Source organism: Engystomops pustulosus, chromosome 7 (assembly GCF_040894005.1).
Source record: "Engystomops pustulosus chromosome 7, aEngPut4.maternal, whole genome shotgun sequence".
NCBI lineage: Eukaryota > Metazoa > Chordata > Amphibia > Anura > Leptodactylidae > Engystomops > Engystomops pustulosus.
In genome coordinates, this window is record NC_092417.1 from 43,196,087 (window position 1) to 43,214,219 (window position 18,133).

An 18,133-nucleotide genomic window follows, 5' to 3' on the forward strand; every position below is an offset into this window, starting at 1 on the left:
GGCAGACAGCACACTACAGACACAGCCACTTCCTGGTTTATTAGCTTGCTTCTACACATGGAGAGGAGATATCAGAAGCTCTACAAACAAAATAAGCTCTGTATCCAAGGGGAGGGGGCATTTAAGGGCTTACTCTGCGTTTTATTGATAAGGTGAGGCAGCAGAGTTGTGTGTAATTGTGTCTTATATCCATCTCATGACTCTGATCTGTCACCTCTCTTTTTCTATGTGTCAGATACTAGCACAACGTTCATAATGTAAATTAGAGTGTATATAAACCTGTACCCTGATAATCTAACCACATTGTCAGCACACAGCATCTTATAGCACAGAGGAATCATGAAGTGTCTGCTGAGAGAGTTTTGGGAGTGATACAACCAAAAACAGTAATAAAACGGACTAAAATTACAGTAAGGGCCCATGTACACAAACGTATGGGGGACGTATATACGGCCACAAATTTATGCATATACGTCTCCCTAGTTGTCTATGGTGCCCAGGTTACATACGCCGCAAAGAAATAGAGTGTGCTCAATATTTGACCGTAAGAACGGCCATGCGCCACTGTTAAAATGATTTTTATTGTGTAAACATGGCTAGGGGGTAAAAATTTGAGAACTTTCTTTCATAGGCAAACCCTTTAACTGAATTTAGTCTCATTAATTTTATTCATACAATTTTATGCATTTTCCACTACACCAAAAATTAGATAAAAAAATAAGAAACGCCACATTTGAAGGTTTAACCATGTTTTCTTTTCGCAGCCTCATCCACTGATCCCAATGAATGCATCGATCATCCCGAACTCGCCAACTGTGACCTTATACTTTATGCCCAGCTTTGTGCCAATGAGTACTACGGCAGCTTCTGTTGTGCCAGCTGCGCTAGACATCGCTCAGGACATAGTCAAAGACACCACGGCTGAGAGACATTTTTGATACCCATCTATGCTTAAATGATGGCAGAACTCACCGAGAAACTTTGTCGGCCTCAATTCCCTTTGGATGTCGGAATTACAAAGCGAAAAAATGTGCTTTGCTCTAAAAGAAAGACCATCCCAAATTGACACATAACACAAAAACTCCCCCATCCCCCCCATTCCCTCAAAATGAAACTTTCAAAAGAGATTTATGGATCCAAAGTGTGATATATTTTCTGATAAGATGTAGAATATAAAACATGTAACCTCATAAGGTGATGTGGTAACTCATAGTGAAATGGTGAGTGATGTTTTTGGAATTTTGTGACATCATTATTGGCTTCCGAACTTGAGTGTAGTATATTGGGAAATTGTGTATAGTTTCTATATCTAGTTTAAAATGTCACAACTAAGAATATTTTGTTAGTGATAGGAAATATTGTACAACAGGACAAGATGATGTGTCATGTGATGCCAATCGGGGTGTGAACCAAATAAGTCAGTATGGAAGTTGTATGACTGACTTCAACTCTTGTATGGTTATCATGTTCTCGTTAGTTTTATTCTTGACGACAAACCCTAATGGACTCCATCTAAGGTCAAGGAGTTGTGTTCCTTTTGGGATAGGTCATACAACAGATCTTGAACAATGTACTCTCTAATTGTAAACATAACCAATTATTTTCTAGGTGGCATTTAGGCAATAACGAAGGCCCCTTACACACTGGTGAGTGTGATGCGTCCAAATGGTATAACATTCGCAGCTGGAACGTCTTGCCCGAACGCTGAACAACTGGAACTGAACTTAGGATGTTAGTTCAGTTCTGGTTGTCAGAGTTCAGGCCGAACGTTCCAGCCAGTCTGTGAGTGTGATGTGAGTTGGATGCATCACACTCACTAGTGTGTGAGGGGCTTTACTCCAAATCATGTAACAGTCCATATTCCAGATATGAGACCTTGTTCTCTGTGGTTCTCTTGCACCAAATATACAGAACTGTGAACTGCTGAGCATTCTGGAATCTATATCTGCTATATGGATCATTAAACACTTGTATGTTCCTGGCCTCGTGATTGATTTCCAATATTGTCAGTCACAGTGCATTGAGCACAACAAGCCATACGGCAGGCTCCTGTGGAGATGGGAGGGGTGAGGAGTGCTCATCTATCCCATCACAAGTGGGCAGCAAACTTCCCGCGGTTTTCGCCTTGTTTTAAGGTCATGTGCACTTAGCCTCGCCCATATAGCTGTCACACACAGTATATCCTTAAAGGGGGGTTTTGATGCTGTAAAAATATGCTGAAAGAGTTTCTGTTCTACCATTATAGAAAAAAACATGGTTCATTCTACATCTGTTCCGAAAAACTCCTTCCGTGTGTAGGATTTACCCGTTATACAATCGGAACAGATACATTCAGATACATGGAGAGAGTTTGGCAGAAAATACCTTGTACAGTTAACAGCCAAATGCTGATTGTAAAAATAGCCTTCTCTAGTGTTTCCTGTGGCCTAAGGAGACACACAGGAAGTGCTGCTACCGTAGTGGCCTGCATCATTACGTGCACTTTAAATTCCCAGAAAACCCTGTTCTAATATAATTTTACAGAGCCTCAAAACCCCTCTAAAGCTGGAATCACATATACATGTTTGGATGGGCACAGAAACCAGAATTATACACTAATTTTTACCTTCCTTTTTTTTTTATTTTTAAATCAACTCTTGTTGGGCTCAAAAAATTGAATCAAAAATTGCATGTGTGATTCCAGTCAAATGGCAGCAGTGTTCCCACAGCAGTAGGAAAGCTAAACCTAAGAATTTAAGTGTTGCTAAACTTGAGTATTTAAAAGATAAAACTTTATGATAAATATAGTGTAAGAGATGATTTGCTTTTAGACGTTATTAGTCTTTTCTCCTTTTTGCATATTGTAACTTTCACAAGGTGTTTTAGTTCCACACTAGTTATTATTATTTTTATGTAATTTCCTCTGTGTAATTGCAGAGTGATTTAATGTATAGGGTCAACTATAAGAGGCCTGAATTTTAAAGAAATACGCTTTCTAATTGTGATACACTTTGCATCAGGGCTTACAAACATTTGAAATAAATGAAACTAAGTTTTAGTTTATTAAGCATAAAAGTATGATTGTAACACATACTGCAAATGAAACCAACGTGTTGTTTAAATATTTTACATATATAGGATTATCAGACAACTGTTGAGATGGATAATGTATCATTTTAAGATAGAGAATGTATGCTGACTTTAAAGTGCACCTGTTGTTTGGGATAATGTGTTTGTGGTGGGGGGGAGTTTTGTGAACATTTTTGTATTGTACTTCATTAAGAAATTCTGCTTAGTATGTAAAATATCAAGCTTCACTAGAGATCCATTTTTCAGCCTACCTAGTTTGTGTCTATGGAGGTGACTATGAGCTTATATCTGATCTTTGTGTGTTTAAACAGCTCTCAGAAGGGATGATTAACACATTCACTTTCAATTCAATCTTTGAAAGTAATGCTCATAACAGAGCAAGGCAGGGAGAGAGCACTCACTGCTAAGAGCTGTGTAAACAAACAGGAGAGGAGACAGAGATCAGTCTTAAGTAAGGTAGACAGATCTACCATGGCAACAGAGAAGTAACACTGTAACTAAGGGGCACTTTACAGCCTGTTCCTTAGTTTCTTTAAAAACTAATGGGAATTTCTTAATGAAGTATTTGAGAAAAATGTTCAACGCTTCCCTGTTGGAGAGGTGGTGGTGGGAGCAGCGCCCCTCTCCATATGGAGGCATGCTGCAGGGCTGTTCTTACCGTAAAAGATAGAGCATGCTCTATCTTTTTCTTCCCCGCGCCGGCATGGTACAGTAACACCGTACCATGCCATGCACAATGCACTCCTATAGAAGCTGTACGCTAGCTGCCATTGGTATAGCTAGCATATGGCCGCCATATATGGTCGTGCCCAAGGAGTCTGAGCAGAATTTTATCACAAATCATATTTGTAAAATGATCTCAAACAACAGTTTTCCTTTTAAAGTTGATCATCACTTTGAGTTACAGAAGTTTGCGTAGGTTCATTTCCTGATATACATTAATTATAATGTATATCAGGAAATGAACCTACGCAAACTTCTGGTAGCAATTTTAGTTGACCGATACAAGGCTCCAAATTCCCAGCATAGTTATAGTTTTAATAAGTCACAAACTAATTACCTGCAAACACAATTCTCTGTGTGTTTCTAAATGGAAAGAATCTTCTAATATGTTAACGTTCAATTGTACAAAAAAATTTAAATAACGCTAAAAAGAAAAAAAATGTATAAAAAAACAAGCAGCTGCACACGTTGCGTATTATGCATGTTTTTTTTTCATGTGAAAACTGTGCTGCATAATACAGTAGCTTTCAAGTGAATGTGTATTTTCCCCTTAAGGAAATTGTGGGAAAATAAAATAATGAGATGATAATGTTTTTTTTTCTTTTACATGTGGAGGTCTATGGGAAAGTGAAAATCTGCAAACTTTGTATTAATGCATTTCCCATGCATATTTTTTCAGGAAATTATTTAAGATAAGCACATTAAAAAAAAAAAGGGGGGGGGGGGGAATCTGCATGCAAACAAATTCACTTTAAAAAAGCGCTCTACTCAACACATCTGAGTGAACACATCCATAAAAACCATTCATATTTTGCCACAAGACAATCTGCAACGTCTGCACTTGACCTTAAAGGTGTTGTTTATAAATTACCTTATGTGCCTTTCCGGCCTTAATAATATTCCTGGAATGTTCACCAATTGATTCACCATCCCTGATGCTTCCTTTAGTGCTGTGTGCAGACTCTCTGTGCAGTCTTTGCGACCTTTGATTACATGTCTCTGCACAGATAAATAGAAGGGACCTGCAGCAGGAGATGATGACTCATCCTCCCCCCCTACCAACTCCCTGTGTATGTCAGCGAGACTGACTGAGAGAAAAAAGACACACTGGGGGCTGCCATTAGGACGGACTGAAGGAGTGAGAAACAGGATGTTGTATAGAGATGCAAAGGGCAGCATGTGGATAACAGGGAAAGGCTGAAACTCTCTCAGGCGGCAAAGACACAGGTACACATACATGCAGAGACATCTAATTGGCCAACCCCTTTAATTTACCACCATATACAATAGATTGATAAAATTCATCTGGTCAGTTAAAATTTTATTTAATGGTTGTGCATGGACGTGGTAAGTAACCGTTAACAAAAATTTAGGGTAAAGCTGCAGACCCTGAGTATCACACAGAGGATTTGCTCCCTCCTTTTGCAGTAGTATAATCACTGAGTTTGTCTGCAGTTCCCCTTATAAGGCTAGAATCACACATGATGTTTTTTGTAACTGTTTTGAAGCCAAAGATGAATATAATTATCTAGATAATTTACATAATCCAATTTTAACAACAAAATAAAACCATCACTACATTTGCTCAAAAATCGGCACTGAGCTATTCAGATTAAAAATTAAAAATTGGTGCTAAATGGTGAACATTCATGTTAAAAAGCAAACTTTCATGTAAGTATTTTTATGCTTAAAATATATATCAATCGCACTGTAAAGTAAAATGTCTTAAAAAGGAATTCAATAAAATTGATCTCCAAAAAGATAACATTAAAAACTATTCATTTTGTGTCCCATAATATAATGGAAATGATGGCTATGTATTTTTAATATACAAAACTTCCAGGGGACTAAAAATGTTCCGAGAAGCACACTGGGAATTTTACTTTTCATATAATGCCAAATATGACCCCGTGACTACCAGTCCTAACATTATTTTCTTGAATTGATAGAAGTCTCTCCTAGGGGTTGACCTCCTGTTGAATTAACATCCTAACCTGTTAAAGGGGTTGTCCAGGTGTATCAAATATTTTATATATAGATGGGGAAGGGATTCTAAAAATAATGAAGAATTTGTACAAACCTCACTCCCGTTGACATGTGGCACCACCTGTCAATGCAGAGTCTCTGTATACAGAATCGGTACCATTCCGTTTACAGCTTAGTTTCAGGTTGTTGCTGTCCCACCGTAGCCGCCTCATCATCGCCGGCCTTAGGGTGCAAACACAGACTCTACTGAATCGGAGCACAGAGCGGCGAGTATAAGCTATTATCTTAAAATCCTTGTGGCCCGGCCGGTGCTAGCAATGGACATACCCGGGCAAGTGCCAGGGCCTAGAGCTTCTGGGGGGCCCACAGAAGGCTGGACATAAGGAATCCATGGGGGTGAGGGGGGCTTTATATAAAACAACCATGAGGGGGCTGTTTGGTATGATAAACTAGGGAATATTTTAGGGAACTGGTGTCTGTTTTAGTTTCTGAATTTTTAATGCCAACAGATGAGTTCATTGCAAAGGGGCCCACTGAGGCTCTGTCACCCAGGGGCCTACTGAAAGCTAGAGCCGACCCTGCTCCCAGCCATATTTAATATATATTTTATATACCTGGACAACCACAAATATTCTTGGAAACTTCCCATATCTCACACATCATTCATGTAAATATTCCCCTAATCTTTAAATTACCCTAACAACAATAGCCAAAATTCAGAAATATGTATCTTGGTTTTGCTTCTTTTAAAAATTTTTTAGGTCATCTGGAAGAAAGGTTTCATTTATTTCGAAAATTTTATAAAAGTATCGGTTCAAGTGAATTGAAATATGGGTTTTGTCTAATTTGTCTATAGAATTCTTTTTTTAAACTTTTTCTTACTTTATAAAGTTTTCTTGTTATATAGGAAAACTGTAATTCAATGTTTTTGGTGTGCATAAGCAAAGAATGATAAAAAATAAGAAAAATGTGGTTGTGGAATGTATTACTTACTGTATAATAACTCAAATATATGTTGCTCTTTTAGAAAGAAGTTTTGTAATATTTGTATAATGTTTAATTTTATACAAAATTTGATAAAATTGAGCCCCATATGTCTGGTCAGACCATAAAATACGTAATCATACCATATTCAAGTTTAACAACTATGTTAGGCAAGCATATTCGCCATAGTAGAGGTCGCATAAACGCATGTACAAGCATCAAAGACTTGGTCAGGCAGTTCTACTCCTTGAAAAAGTTCAAATGCATATAAACCCACATAGACTTTTCCCTATGCCTCTCAAGTGAACGGCTCAGCACATTGATGTTGTTGGAAATAGGCAGCAGCCTGTTGCTCTTCATCTCATCATGTGAGAATTAGTTACGCAGACAAGAGGTTGTTTCTAAAGTCCTGTGATGAAGTGGGAGGAGCTAACAAGGCCACACCCCTCGCTCCACTGGTCTCTGGACTGTTCAGCACGCATGTGCCGGATTGACTTGGCTTGATTGACAGGTCCAACTTGGCTTAGATTTTTAGCTATAACCGGCATCAGCATTATGGTGCAGGTAATAGTAAATTTGGCCAGGACATCCCTGCCCACCCTGTGTCTTGCCCAGTCCGAAGAAGTAGTTACGGCTTGTACTTAAGATGAAATAAACTCTAAGGAAAAAATGTAAATGTAAATACAGGAGCCTTTATGACATCCTATTCCAAATCTATAAAAATGTATGTGGAGTTGTCTTCCTTTTGCAGCTAAAATGCCTTCAATTCTTCTGGGAAGACTTATCATGATTTTAGAGTGGGAATTGTTGCCCATTGGTCACACAGAACATTTGTGAGGTTAAATACCGATGTTAGTGGAGGGGGTGGTTGTGAATTTTATATACCTATGACAATAGCTATGGGAAAAAAACGAGGAATTCATCATCCTTAATAGAAAACCTACCATCAGGAATTTACCTGGAGTATCTCACTGTGCATAACCTTATAAGCCAGCATCAGCATGGGTTTATAAGGGATCGGTCCTGTCAGACCTTCTACGAGAAGGTAAATTCCAACTGGACCTGGGGGAGGCTGTGGATGTTGCATATCTGGACTTTCCAAGACATTTGATACAGTGCTGCATAAAAAGTTGGTAAATAAAATGAAACTGCTGAGATTAGGAGGAAATCTGTGTATTTGGGTAAGTAATTATTCCGTTTATTGATAGAAAACAGAGGGTCATCATTAATGGCACATTCTCAAATTGGGTTGACATTACCAGTGGGGGCCATAGGGGTCAGTATTGGGACCATTTCTTTTTTTAATATTTTTATGAATGATCTCATAAAGGCTTTACAAAGCTGAGTTGCAATATTTGCAGATGATACAAAGCTCTGTAAAGTGATTAATACAGAGGTGGATAGTTTAACGTTATAGAGGGATTTGTGGAAACTGGAGGCCTAGGCTGACAAATGAGGTTTAATGTAGATAAATGTAACGTTATGCACTTCGGTCGAGGAAATGATAATTCTTATTAAGTGTTACATGATAAATTTCTTGGTAAAACTGCAGATGAAAAAGACTTGGGGGCATTTGTGAATAAACACAATTTTAGTGATCAGTGCCAGGCTACTGCTGCTAAAGCAAATAAAGTTATGGGATGTATCAATAGAGGAATAGATTCTCATAAGGACATAGTTTTGTACAGAGATCTCTCCAAAGAGCTTTTCATACCTAGGACAAGGGAGCATCCTCTACGCCTAGAGGAGAGGTGGTTCTACCATCTCCATAGACAGGGGGCATCCTCTACACCTAGAGGAGAGGCGATTCTACCATCTCCATAGACAGGGGGCATCCTCTACGCCTAGAGGAGAGGTGATTCTACCATCTCCATAGACAGGGGGCATCCTCTACACCTAGAGGAGAGGCGTTTCTACCATCTCCATAGACAGGGGACATCCTCTACACCTAGAGGAGAGGCAGTTCTACCATCTCCATAGACAGGGGGCATCCTCTACGCCTAGAGGAGAGGTGGTTCTACAATCTCCATAGACAAAGGTTCTTTACGGTAAGAGCAGTGAGACTATGGAGCTCTCTGCCACTAGATGTTGTAATGGCTGATAATTTGAACATGTTTAAGAGGGGACTGGCTGCCTTTCTGGAAAGCAATAACATCACATCGTATGGAAATAAAACTTTTTGTTAGTAGATTCTGTTGAACCAGGGAGTTATTGTGACTGCCCTATTGGTGGTGAAGATGTAATTTTTCCCTGCTCTGGGTCAATTGACATCAGCCTTACAGGGTTTTAGCCTTCTTCTGGCTAAGCACAGGTTGCAGCTGATGTGCTGATGTCCTTTTCTAGCCTTTTTTTAATATGATACCTATTAAAGGGGTTCACCCAAGGAAGAAAGTTCTCAAATATTAATCCCCTAGTGATCCTAAGATTGATAAAGATACATTTTACCCACCTACTTGGCTCCTATCCCTGCATCATCTGCCCAGCCCAAGATTCAGATCTGTGGGTGTAAACTAGATAAGCAGTCACATGGTGCAGAGCAGACCTCCTAATTCCTCATGCTCCTATTGCTGTAAATTGACATTACCTAGATTATCATGGTGCACCATTTTGCTACACTTTCATTTAGTTTTCTTCTAATAATATCTGACATATAGAAAAAGATATATGACATAGATATATGATCTCTAATGAGATCTAACACACGCGTCCCTGCTACTTACATCTAACCACACACCACTGCGATGTTACATATATGCAGCACACCCAATGGCACTAACCCTAGCCCTGCTGACCCCGCTTACCATTACCCTTACCCAAACACTGGGCTTACTAAATAGACCCCACCCCTAACACCTCACATGCAAATCCCACCCCCAATACACATGGGCTGGCAGCAAAACCTCCCCCCTGCAAACAGCATCCCCCCCAGGGTACTGTGAAAATAACTCTCTCCCTCTGATTCTCAGGCCCCCATCTTCCCCAACAACCAAAGCCATGTCTCGCACAAACTCCCCTCTTATTCCAACCTAAAGCATGCACATAGCTCTGGTACCTCCACAGTCAAACTCACCCCCTGCGCCCCCGTCTCCACCACAGGTTCTTTTCTGTGCTCCTTGGTCGGACTCTGTGATGGGGCACTGACACAATCATGTACAAGCGGAGTTGGAGGTGGCAGTCTCCGCAGGAAAATCCTGTAGCAAGGGGAGGCAGTGCGGGGCAAATCCCACAGGGAAGCAGAGTCAGAGGGGGAAGCAGTGCAGGGTAGATCCTGTAGGGAAGTGGAGATGGAGGGGGAGGCAGTGCAAGGCGTACCCCCCTCCCACCCCCAGGGAAATCTTGCAGAAGGGGTAGGCAGTGCGGTTCACTCCCTGCAGGGGGAAGCAGGGTAGAGGGCAAAGCATTATTTGATGGTGCCGGTACAATGCAGGGAGACACTGTGCAGCAGCTAATGTACATCATAGACAGGAGATGCCTATTCATGTTAGACAAGAAGACATGTGCAACCATAGTCAGGATGAGTTTTTGGTCGTATCCATGGAAAAACCAAAGTACATATATGAACTACTGATAGGTTCGAAATATAATCTGTGAAACACCCAAGTAGTCACTGCTGTCCCATTGTGGATCCTCTGCACACTCCTGCTACAGCTTGGGCTTACATACAAGCTTTATTCACACCGCTATGATACGAGCATGCGCTCAGACATCAGTACTGAGCAGGAGCTACTGCTCATGCGCAGACCTCCAAAGAAGACGGCATGAATACAGCTTGTATGAAAAGCATACACTGTACCAGGTACACGCCAAGGACATTCAAGGAAGTGGAAGAGCAGAGGCTACCGCTTCTCCAGGCCCCAGTAGCCCCTGCCAAAACTTAGCATATTAGTAAATCCCCATAGAGCATTGTACATACACTACTAAACATTTTTTTGTATCAAAAATCAGTTTTACTGAACAAAGTTATACATTAACTTACAATACAATGTACTCTGTGACTAGTCAAGTCGCCCCCTGGGCGTGGGCTGAGGAGTAGTTCCCCCCCACACACACACATTCGGGAAACCTCTCCTCAGTCTGTGATATATCCGTGTGCACATTACGAAAGATTCTGGCGTGAGAATGCCTGATAAGGTCAGCGAGAGTTCCGGACAGGGGTGGGACATGGCTGGGTGATGTCTGCTGGGGGGACGTCTGCTGCTGGGGTGGATGGGAAGCCAGGAGAACATGAAAGGAGAGCATGTACAATGCTAGATATGGGGGGGCAAAATAAGGGGTCTCCTTTAAATTTGACTTTAAATCGGTAGCCATTAGGTCATAATAAAAGTGATTTGAGTGCCTTTGAATGTGGCATGGTTGTTGGTGCCAGAAGGGCTGGTCTGAGTATTTCAGAAACTGCTGATCTACTGGGATTTTCACGCACAACCATCTCTAGGGTTTACAGAGAATGGTCCGAAAAAGAAAAAACATGCAGTGAGCGGCAGTTCTGTGGGTGGAAATGCCTTGTTGATGCCAGAGGTCAGAGGAGAATGGGCAGACTGGTTCGAGCTGATAGAAAGGCAACAGTGACTCAAATCGCCACCCGTTACAACCAAGGTAGGCAGAAGAGCATCTCTGAACGCACAGTACGTCGAACTTTGAGGCAGATGGGCTACAGCAGCAGAAGACCACACCGGGTGCCACTCCTTTCAGCTAAGAACAGGAAACTGAGGCTACAATTTGCACAAGCTCATCGAAATGGGACAGTAGAAGATTGGAAAAAACGTTGCCTGGTCTGATGAGTCTCAATTTCTGCTGGGACATTCGGATGGTAGGGTCAGAATTTGGCATCAACAACATGAAAGCATGGATCCATCCTGCCTTGTATCAACGGTTCAGGCTGGTGGTGTCATGGTGTGGGGAATATTTTCTTGGCACTCTTTGCGCCCCTTGGTACCAATTGCGCATCGTTGCAATGCCACAGCCTACCTGAGTATTGTTGCTGACCATGTCCATCCCTTTATGACCACAATGTACCCAACATCTGATGGCTACTTTCAGCAGGATAATGCGCCATGTCATAAAGCTGGAATCATCTCAGACTGGTTTCTTGAACATGACAAGGAGTTCACTGTACTCAAATGGCCTCCACAGTCACCAGATCTCAATCCAATAGAGCATCTTTGGCATGTGGTGGAACAGGAGATTCGCATCATGGATGTGCAGCCGACAAATCTGCGTCAACTGTGTGATGCCATCATGTCAATATGGACCAAAATCTCTGAGGAGCTTCCAGCTCCTTGTTGAATCTATGCCACGAAGAATTGAGGCAGTTCTGTAGGTAAAAGGGGGTCCAACCCGTTACTAGCATGGTGTACCTAATAAAGAGGCCGGTGAGTGTAGAGTCCACAATAACAACCTCCTGCGGCAGAGAGTTCCACAGTCTCACTGCTCTTACAGTAAAGAACCTTTGTCTATGGTGATGGTAAAATCGCCTCTCCTCTAGGCGTAGAGGATGCCCCCTTGTCCTGGTCACAGGCCTAGGTATAAAAAGATCTTTGGAGAGATCCTTGTACTGTCCGTTCAGGTATTTGTACATTGTAATGAGGTCTCCCCTCAGTCGTCTTTTTTCTAAACTGAATAATCCCAAATTTTTTTAATCTGTCAGTGTATTCTAGTTCCCCCATTCCCCTAATAATCCTGGTTGCTCTCCTCTGCACCCGTTCCAGCTCTACTATATCCTTTTTATACACTGGTGCCCAAAACTGTACACAATATTCCATGTGTGGTCTGACCAGGGATTTGTATAAGGGCAAAACTATGTCTTTATCATGAGAATCATAAGAACCATAAAAACAGACCCAAATATCACATATCAATAATATAGCAAACATCCATAACTACCGGTAAATAAATAATGTACCCCAATTAATATGTGAGGCTCAAATCCAGTCTTTTATTAAGACATAATGCATATATGCATGTAACAAACAGAGGATTTAGAGGTTTGTTGGCTTTCCATTTGTGTAGGATCAAGACTAAGACAAAGAGCTTCAAAACATGTTGATCTAAGTTGCAGCATGTTTGCAGCAGGTTTTTGAACATCGGAATACAGACCACCTTTTTCAGACATCCCGGATTGTCCAACCGAGTGCGGAATTACCTTCATCCTTTTATTGCCATGTCTATCCACTTTGAGCTTTAATTTCATGCACCATAGAGACAGGGGATCCACAGGCGAGATATTTCAGGGGAGCTGGCTAACCACCAACAGGTGAATGTGTTTCAATTTATAAAAAACACTGGTACACTGAAACCATTCAAAATATGATTCATAGTGAAGGAAGTCATGATAGGGAGAGAATATATTATTGATTATAAAGAATGCAACCTGAAAATAAATAAGGAAAACAAAAAAACAAAATCAAAAAGTTTGTATGTTCTCTCCGTGTTTGTGTGGGTTTCCTCCTGGTCCTCCAGTTTCCACCCACACACTCTATAAAAACAAAAAACAAAACAAAAAAAACACATACTGTTAGGTTGTTTAGATTGTGAGCCCCATGGGGGACAGGGACCAATTTGCCATGCTTTGTGAAGCACTGCGTAATCTGTAGGCGCTATATAAATAAAGAATTATTATTATTATAAAAGGATGTTGCACCTACACAATTCATGCTACTTTAATTCTTCTGTGGCTGTATGTCCTCCATCTTCGAAGATGTCATCTGAACTTGATGCAGCAGAGGGCAGCGAGTGCTTACTTGGGGATTTTATTCTAAGATTAAATTTTTACTAAACAACTCAAGGGGAACCTCTGCTCTCATCAGATTACCCCACTGGATTGTATTGCAGTATACACTCACCGGCCACTTTATTAGGTACACCTGTCCAACTGCTCGTTAACACTTAATTTCTAATCAGTCAATCACATGGCGGCAACTCAGTGCATTTAGGCATGTAGACATGGTCAAGACAATCTCCTGCAGTTCAAACCGAGCATCAGTATGGGGAAGAAAGGTGATTTGAGGGCCTTTGAACGTGGCATGGTTGTTGGTGCCAGAAGGGCTGGTCTGAGTATTTCAGAAACTGCTGATCTATTGGGATTTTCATGCACAACCATCTCTAGGGTTTACAGAGGATGGTCCGAAAAAGAAAAAACATCCAGTGAGCGGCAGTTCTGTGGGCGGAAATGCCTTGTTGATGCCAGGGGTCAGAGCAGAATGGGCAGACTGGTTCGAGCTGATAGAAAGGCAACAGTGACTCAAATTGCCACCCGTTACAACCAAGGTAGGCAGAAGAGCATCTGTAAACGCACAGTACGTTGAACTTTGAGGCAGATGGGCTACAGCAGCAGAAGACCACACCGGGTGCCACTCCTTTCAGCTAAGAACAGGAAACTGAGGCTACAATTTGCACAAGCTCATCGAAATTGGACAGTAGAAGATTGGAAAAACGTTGCCTGGTCTGATGAGTCTCAATTTCTGCTGGGACATTCGGATGGTAGGGTCAGAATTTGGCGTCAACAACATGAAAGCATGGATCCATCCTGCCTTGTATCAACGGTTCAGGCTGGTGGTGGTGGTGTCATGGTGTGGGGAATATTTTCTTGGCACTCTTTGGGCCCCTTGGTACCAATTGAGCATCGTTGCAATGCCACAGCCTACCTGAGTATTGTTGCTGACCATGTCCATCCCTTTATGACCACAATGTACCCAACATCTGATGGCTACTTTCAGCAGGATAATGCGCCATGTCATAAAGCTGGAATCATCTCAGACTGGTTTCTTGAACATGACAATGAGTTCACTGGACTCAAATGGCCTCCACAGTCACCAGATCTCAATCCAATAGAGCATCTTTGGGATGTGGTGGAACGGGAGATTCACATCATGGATGTGCAGCAGACAAATCTGCGGCAACTGTGTGATGCCATCATGTCAATATGTGAGGTGAGTGTATTATATAAGCGATCATATCCCCCAATATTCTTGGGGTCTGAAATAATGGTAAAAAAAATAAAAAAAAAATTTATAAAATAAAACAAATTCAAATCATTCTTTTACATTGAACACAAACAAATAAAAAAAACAAGTAAAATCAAAACAAGAGAGGTATCCCTGTGCCCCAAAATAAAAAAAAGGGTTCAAATTGACACTGCCAATCTGCCCTTCATTAGAAATGTTTTTATAAAAACTGTGATCAAAAACTGTATCAATGAAAAGGTTCTCTTTCTTGCAAAAGAAACAAAAAACACACCACAACACTGATGAGGGGTCCGGAGATAAATAATACATGTGTTGGCCTATAGGCATATCTATAGAAAATAAAAATCATAAAGTCATGATAGACTTGCAGTAAGAGCCAGTTCACACCTGTTTAAATTACGGTGGTGGGTTACATTTACCAATGGGAGCGCCGACCCTCATTGGAGGAAACTTTGCCATTGGCATTTAAACAGCAAACACCTGTAATTGGTGTGAGCACTGATCGGGGACATGACCGATTGGGGTCCAAGTTCAGATACAGCTTTTTTTTTTTTTAAATTTGGTTTGGCCAAACCCCAATTTAACGGGACTCAACAGAGATGTGAACCAGGCCCAATTTGTATAAATGTAAGAAGTTGTTAGAATTTTAATCTGTCATTGTGATCATTTTCACATATTAAAGGTTTTTGAAAGCAAATCTTTAGGCTCCTCTGAGAAATTTGTAACAAGACGGTTGATAAATGCCCGCAAATTGCTCTTTTAAATATTGGACAGAGCGTATTCCTGTTATGACAAAATGGATTGTGTGCAAAATAATCCAGAAGAAAAAAAATAACTTCTAAATGGAACAATCCTAGATGTCTAAAACTACAGGATGAAATTAAGAGATTAACCCTTAGTTGACTCAACCATTTTACTTTTTTACATGTTTTTTACTGCCCTCATTCTAAAAGCAATAACTTAACTTTTCCGTTTACAGAGGTGTGTGAGGGCTTGTTATCTGCAAGACAAATTGTACTCTTTAGTGACGCCATTTAATATTCCATTCATGGAAAGCTGGAAAACAAATCCTAAGTGCAGTGAAATTGCCAAAAAAATACATTTGTGGCATTTTCTTATGGGCTCTGTCATTTGGTGCAAAGAATAGAATAGAACCCGTAAAAACTCTTTATTCTTTGGGTTTTCTACAATCACAGTGATACTACATTTATATAGATTTTATTAGGTTTTAATAGATTTTAAAAAATGTAAATCTTTTGTATACAAAAAAACATTTGCCCTTTTGCCAAATTCTGAGGTCACACTTTGGTGTACGGACCTATGTAAAGAAGTCATTTTATGCGGAATGTGCTGGCGTTTAATTTCTATAAATTTGAGACCTATATGACGGTGATCATTTTGTAATTCAAATATTCATGGATGGAAAAAATAGAGGAAAAAAAAAGTGGTGATTCGGACATTTGAGCGCTATTTTTCTTTATGGTGTTCATGGCCCGGGAATAATCTTTTTAATATTTTGATAGAATGGGCATTTTGGGATGTGCCAATACCCATCATGTTTATGATTTTTACCGTCTATTTTTATATGTGATCTAGGGAAAGAGGAGGATATTTAAAAACTTTTACTTTTTTTTTTTTTTACATAAAATTTTTTTAAAAATTTACCATCATTTCAGACCCTCCATGGTACTTTAATCCTGCCAGTTCTGATTGCTAATACTATATACTGCAATACTACTATATTGCAGTATAAAGCAATTTTCCTGCTGATATCCAATAGCCTGCCATCTGATCTGAACTACTAGAGATCATTACACATAGCAAGCCTACGAGTCTCAATGAGATCGTAGGCTGCCATGGCAACCGATCGCTGTCCTTCGATGAAATGTCACCGCGGTCGGCGATCGGCCATCCAAGATGGCAGCGTCATGGAATGGTAAGTTAGGTGTCCAGGACTGTGGCACTAACCGGTGGGTGTTAGCTGTATTTTACAGCTGACACCCACTGTACATGGAGAGGGCTCAGCCCGTGAGCTCTCAGCATACACACACCCCCTGCCCGCAGCACCAGGACGTTATTGTACATCCTGGTGCGAGCAGGAGTTAGATTATATATATGAAATAGCATTATTAAATTATGACACGCTTAACATTACGAATTTGAGAGAAAATTGGAGACATCTAATGGAACCGGTAGATTAGATTTATTGGAGCTTACAATACAAATATAGCCAGGTTAAAATATTTTCTCTTTTTGTTGATTAGGTAGAGACAATAATTGTAACAATATTATATTTTAAGTACATGAGGGACTTCTATAAATTTGGACATAAAAATCTCCTATGTTATAATGTTGGATTTGTACTCGGAAATTTTTTTATTTATTAGTTTTGAACACATTACACACTCTCGATATTTTATATAAGACATTACAAAACTTAAGCCACATACTAGTTTTATGTAATAAATCAACTACAAGCGTTCCCCTGCTTAAGAACACTCGACTTACATACGACCCCTAGTTACAAACGGACCTCTGGATATTGGTCATTTCCTGTACTTTAGTCCTAGGCTACAATAAACAGCTATAACAGTTATCACTGGTGTCTGTAATGAAGCTTTATTGTTAATCCTGATTCTTATGACAACCAAACATTTTTAAAATCCAATTGTCAGAGAGACCAAAAACGTTCTGTCTGGGGTTACAATGATAAAATATACAGTTCTGACTTGCATACAAATTCAACTTAAGAACAAACCTACAGACCCTATCTTGTATGTAACCCGGGGACTGCCTGTAGTGAACAAAAATATCCATTTTCATGTCCAAAGAGTTCATTTTGAAAAGAAAGTGATGAGCGAATAAAGGACACAAAGTAGCAGAAAGAAAGCCATAATTTCCACCACCAATGTTTATTCTGTTAAAGTAAATCGGTACAAATATACATATATGACTGTAAGGCCGAAACTTACAGATAAAAGATGAATCTCTTAGAACTGAGGTATACAAGAAGAAAATAAAAAAAAAAAGGAGGAACACAGAAAGGTTGGATAAAGTCAAAGAACATAAAAAAAGGCTGTATAAGTCGATAGGTATACTGTGCATAATAGTGGTATTAAAACTCTAGACTGTATATATTAATATATACCAGAAAATATATATTAATATATAAAATATATAAAACATACATATAAAACAAGAGAACAGCAGGTTGTCAGAGGAAACAACATTTATATAGATACATATATACGGTATATCATATTAGGCGATATTGAAGTGTGGAAGTAAAAGAAATAATATATAGAAGAGACAGGTTTTCTGCAACGGCGTTCACACCATGCAAATACTGTTCTTTTATTCGCTTATAAAAAGTACAACAGAGATATTCACTGCTCGTATCTGAGACGTAC

General features: G+C 40.1%; 1 protein-coding gene across 2 annotated transcripts in view; it reads left to right on the forward strand.

Moving 5' to 3' along the window:
* Window positions 1-6,620, forward strand: part of PAPLN (papilin, proteoglycan like sulfated glycoprotein) — a 62,635-nt gene extending 56,015 nt beyond the window's left edge. For both annotated transcript variants that reach the window (XM_072115636.1, XM_072115637.1), the window contains one exon: window positions 765-6,620. In XM_072115636.1, the coding sequence (XP_071971737.1) occupies window positions 765-925 (161 nt within the window). In that variant the 3' untranslated portion in view covers window positions 926-6,620. The remainder of the gene's footprint in view (window positions 1-764) is intronic.
* Window positions 6,621-18,133: the final 11,513 nt, after the last annotated feature.